The 4,896-nt window shown below is 43.5% G+C and overlaps 1 protein-coding gene across 2 annotated transcripts in view; it reads right to left on the minus strand.

The window, feature by feature from the left end:
* BPNT1 (3'(2'), 5'-bisphosphate nucleotidase 1) overlaps positions 1–4,896 on the minus strand; it is a 29,661-nt gene that overhangs the window by 10,684 nt on the left and 14,081 nt on the right. For both annotated transcript variants that reach the window (XM_012805888.2, XM_023513931.1), the window contains 3 exons: positions 4,594–4,698; positions 3,607–3,714; positions 839–887 (listed from right to left, as the gene is read on the minus strand). In XM_012805888.2, the coding sequence (XP_012661342.1) occupies positions 839–887; positions 3,607–3,714; positions 4,594–4,698 (262 nt within the window). The remainder of the gene's footprint in view (positions 1–838; positions 888–3,606; positions 3,715–4,593; positions 4,699–4,896) is intronic.

Genomic DNA, 4,896 nt, shown 5'->3' on the forward strand with positions numbered 1-4,896 from the left:
CTGGGCTTAAGCTATTCTCTTGCCTCAAACTCCCAAGTACCTAGGACCACAGACACCCGCCACAATGCCTGGCCATTTTTGGTTGTAGCTGTCATTGTTTGGCAGGCCCGGGCTGGATTTGAACCTGCCAGCTTTGGTGTACGTGGCTGGCACCTTAGCTGTTTGCGCAATAGGCGCTGAGCCTAAACATCATATTCTTGTCCTACTGCTCTCATATATAAATTTTATTTTATTTATTTATTTATTTTTTTTTTTTGAGACAGTTTGATTTTGTTGCCCTCAGTAGAGTGCCATGGTATCTTAGTTCACAGCAACTTCAAACTCCTGGACTCAAGCGATTCTGTTGCCTCAGCCTCCCGAGTAGCTGGGACTAAAGGTGCCTGTCACAATGCCCAGCTGTTTTTCAGGGATGGGGTCTCGCTCTGGCTCAGGCTGGTCTTAAACTCCATAGCACAGGCAATCCACCTACCTCAGCCTCCCCGAGTGCTAGGTTTACAGGTGTGAGCCACTGCATCTGGCCCATATATAAATTTTTAAAAATACCCACCTGAGGCAGCACCCATAGCACAGTGATTACAGCATCGGCCACATACATTCAGGCTGGTGCATTCAAACCCAGCCTGGGCCAGCTAAGCACCAATGACAACTGCAACAGAAAAAAACAGCCAGGCGTTGTGGCAGGTGCTGTAATCCCTGCTACTTTGGGCGACTGAGGCAAGAGAATAGCTTAAGCCCAAGAGTTTGAGGTTGCTGTGAGCTGTGACACCATGGCATTTTACCTAGGGCAATACAGTGAGACTCTGTCTCTAAATAAATAAATAAAATAAAAAATACCAACCTTCAGTATATTCCTTGGTACCATCCAGAGGATCAACCCAGACGACAAGCTAAAAGGAAAAAGGGAGAAACAAAGAACACATCTAAATCAAGCATACAAAATCTCCAGAACAGATTTAAATAGATTAAAACTACTCTTTTTCTTTTTTATTTCTGAAATTATGGATGGCTTAAACCAGCACCATGTGTTTTGTAATAGCCAAAAAACATTCTTGGCCAGGTGCGGTGGCTCATGCCTGTAATCCTAGCGCACTGGGAGGCCAAGGAGGGTGAATAGCTTGAGCTGACAGGTTCCTGACCAGCCTGAACAAAAAGTAAGACCTTGTCTCTACTAAAAATAGGAAAAACTGAGGCAAGAAGATCACTTGAGCCCAAGAGTTGGAGGTTGCTGTGACCTATGATGCCACTTCACTTTATCCAGGGCAATAGCTTGAGAATCTGTCTTAGAAAATAAAAATAAGAACCTTCTGGTTTCGGCTCGGCGCCTATAGCTCAACCAGCTAAGGTGCCAGCCACATACACCTAAGGTGGTGGGTTCAAATCCCCAGCCCAGACCCGCCAAACAACAATGACAACTGCAACCAAAAAATAGCCGGGCGTTGTGGCAGGCGCCTGTGGTCCCAGCACTTGGGAGGCGGAGGCAGGAGACTCGCTTGAGCCCAGGAGTTGGAGGTTGCTGTGAGCTGTAATGCCACGGCACTCTGCCCAGGGGGACAGCTTGAGGCTCTGTCTCAAAAAAAAAAAAAAGAACCTTCTGGTTTCATAATCATAAAAAGTTCATTTAAAGTAGAGAAAAGTGGCTCAGCGCCCTCGGCCACATGCACTGGGACTGGTGGGTTTGAACCTGGCCCACGTGTGCTAAACAACGACATCAACAACAAAAATAAAGCCAGCATTGTGGCAGGCACCTGTAGTCCCAGCTATTTGGGAGGCTGAGGCAAAAGAATTGCTAAAGCCCAAGAGTTGGAGGTTGCTGTGAGCTGTGATGCCACAGCACTCTACCAAGGGCAACATAGTGAGGCTCTGTCCCCCGCCACAAAAAAAATGGAGAAAAGTCTGATTTAAGAATTTTATTTATTTATTTTTTTCTTTTTTTTTGAGACAGTCTCACTTTGTCGCCCTCAGTAGAGTGCCGTAGCATCACAGCTCACAACAACTTCAATCTCTTGGGCAATCTCTTAGCTCAGCCTCCCAAGTAGCTAAGACTACAGGTGCCCACCACAATGCCTGGCTATTTTTTTTTTTTAGAGAGTCTCGCTCTGTTGCCCTGGATAGACTGCCATGGTGTCATAGCTCACAGCAACCTGGGTGCATGTTGTTGGCACCCTAACCACTGAGCTATGGGTGCTGAGTCTGATTAAATACTTTTATTTTATTTTTTATGTATTTATTTATTTTGAGACAAAGCTGTCATCCTGGATAGAGTGCCATGGCATCATAGCTCACAGCAACCTCCAACTCTTGGGCTTAAGCGATTCTCTTGCCTCAGCCTCCCAATAGCTATGACTACAGGCACCTGCCACAATGCCCGGCTAATTATTGGTTGCAGTTGTCATTGTTGTTTGGCAGGCCCAGGCTGGATTCCAACACGCCAGATCCAGTATACATGGCTGGCACCCTAGCTGCTGAGCTACAGGTGCCAAGCCTATTTTTTTATTTTTTGAGACATAGTCTTCCTTTGTCACCCTTGGTACAGTGCCGTGGCCTCATAGCTCACAGCAACCTCAAACTCTTGGGCTCAAGAGATTTTCTTGCCCCAACCTCCCAAGTAGCTAGGACTACAGGTACCCACCACAATGCCTGGCTATTTTTAGAGACAGTCTCGCTCTCGCTTAGGCAATCTACCCACCTCAGCTTCCCAAGTGCTAGGATTACAGACATGAGCCACTGCACCTGGCCAGCTACTTATTTTTAAATATATAAGTGCTGATTTTTATTTTTGTATTTTATTTTTATTTTTAGAAACAGAGTCTCGCTTTGTTGCTCTTGGTACAGTGCCATGGCATCATACCTCACAGCAACCTCAAACTCTTGGGCTCAAGCAATTCTCTTGCCTCAGCCTCTGGAGTAGCTGGGACTATAGGTGCCCATCACAACGCCCAACTATTTTTAGAGACAGGGTCTCTCTAGCTTAAGCTGGTCTTGAACTACTGAGCTCAAGCAATCTGCCTTGGCCTCCCAGAGTGCTGGGATTACAGGTCTTGAGCCACCGTGCCCTGCCCCAAACATATTTTTAATAATGGTTTTGGGGGGTGGGGGGAAAGTCTACAGGATGATAAACTGAACTCTAAAATTAATAGGTCAGACACTCCATATACTTGTGTTGGCCTGATATACCTGTGTTGGCTTTAAAAGATTTCAAGGTCTTGGTTGCCTCTATTTTATAACTACCAGCTTTTCTTTTTTGAGACAGAGTGTTAGTATGTCACCCTCAGTAGAATGCTGTGGCATTACAGGTTACAGCAACCTTCAACTCTTGGGCTTAAGCAATTCTTTGGCCTCAGCCTCCCAAGTAGCTGGGACTCCAAGCATCTGCCACAATGCCCGGCTATATTTTGTTGTTGTTGTTGTTGCAGTTGTCATTGTTGTTTAGCTGACCCAGGCCAGGTTCGAATCTGCCAGCTTTGGTGCATGTGGCCAGTGCCTTAACCACTGTGCTACGGGCGCCGAGCCCAGCTTTTCATTTTATAGAAAAATTTTATTTCTTTCTTTTACCATGGGGAGAAAAAAAAGATTAACAGAAGAATTAAGTATAAAAATGGACCATACATCTTCTTCTTTAATAGTACTGTACTGTGTTGGGCATGGCTGCTTCAGTATTTCCTCCCACTGACCATCTTCAATCAGCTCTTGATCCACTTCCTCAGAAGGCAGATCCTAAAGCAGAGATAACATCAAGGTAACAGAAACTGGTGCGTGTTTAGAGAGTATACTTTGTATCAGTAACAGAAGAAATGCTGCATAACAGTTTTTCCTAGTCCTTTCTGTTTACTATTTAGGTTTAGAGCAGTGGTTCTCCACCTTCCTAATGCCATGGCCCTTCAATACAGTTCCTGTGGGTTGCGACCCACAGGTTGAGAACTGCTGATTTAGAGCTTTCAAAGCAAACCTAATGAAATTGCAAAAACAACCATATAGGACTCATCAAATTTTAAATGGTCCCAACTTCATTGTCCTGAACAAAGTTTAGAAAGAAAAGAATTTTAGGGTGGCGCCTGTGGCTCAAAAGAGTAGGGTGCCAACCCCATATATTGGAGATGGCAGGTTCAAACCCAGCCCTGGCCAAAAACTGCGAAAAACAAAAAGAAAAAAATTTTTAAGTATTATTAAACTTAAACAGTGGTTCTGACAGCAGATACTTCTAATCTCTCAATTAACACGAGATGTTAATTCCTTTTACTTTCAAAGTGTTCTAGTCTTTGGAGAAGTATGCAAACAAGGCTAATTTTAAAAACAAATAAACAACAACAACAAATCCCATTTTAATCCCAAGTTCTGAAACTCTGCTCAACATATAGTTTGTATGCTGGGTATTGCAACAGTAACTATATCTCCTATGGCCAAGGGGCTGAGAAATGGACCAAAGTATTTTAAAATCAGATATTTCCTCCAAGTCCAATTTATAATAATTATTTTTGTGGTTAACAGACATAATGGTTGAAATCATAATAGTGATATAAAAATTATTAAAGTCTTAGTTATAAATATATACAGTAAACAGGGATTAAAAAATAGTGTGTCTCTGGCAACTCTTACCTCTTCCCCTATAATTGTTAGTTTGGGGAATTTCCGTGCTAGGGAAGAACATATGCTCATCTGCACCAGGCGGTCAGCTTTGGTCTGCAAGTCCGTTGCACAGGTCTGTAACAAATTTAGCACATTTTATTTTTTAGCTAATTTTTTTTATTGCTTTTTAGGGATGGGGTCTTGCTCAGTTGCTAAGGCTGCAGTGGAGTGGCACAAACATAGTTCATTGCAACCTTAAACTCCTGGGCTCAAGCAATCCTCCCAAATAGCTAAAACACTACCATGCCTGGGTAATCTTTTTTTTTTTTTTTT

This window comes from Otolemur garnettii, unplaced genomic scaffold (genome assembly GCF_000181295.1).
Source record: "Otolemur garnettii isolate 467f Iridium unplaced genomic scaffold, OtoGar3 scaffold00045, whole genome shotgun sequence".
Lineage (NCBI taxonomy): Eukaryota > Metazoa > Chordata > Mammalia > Primates > Galagidae > Otolemur > Otolemur garnettii.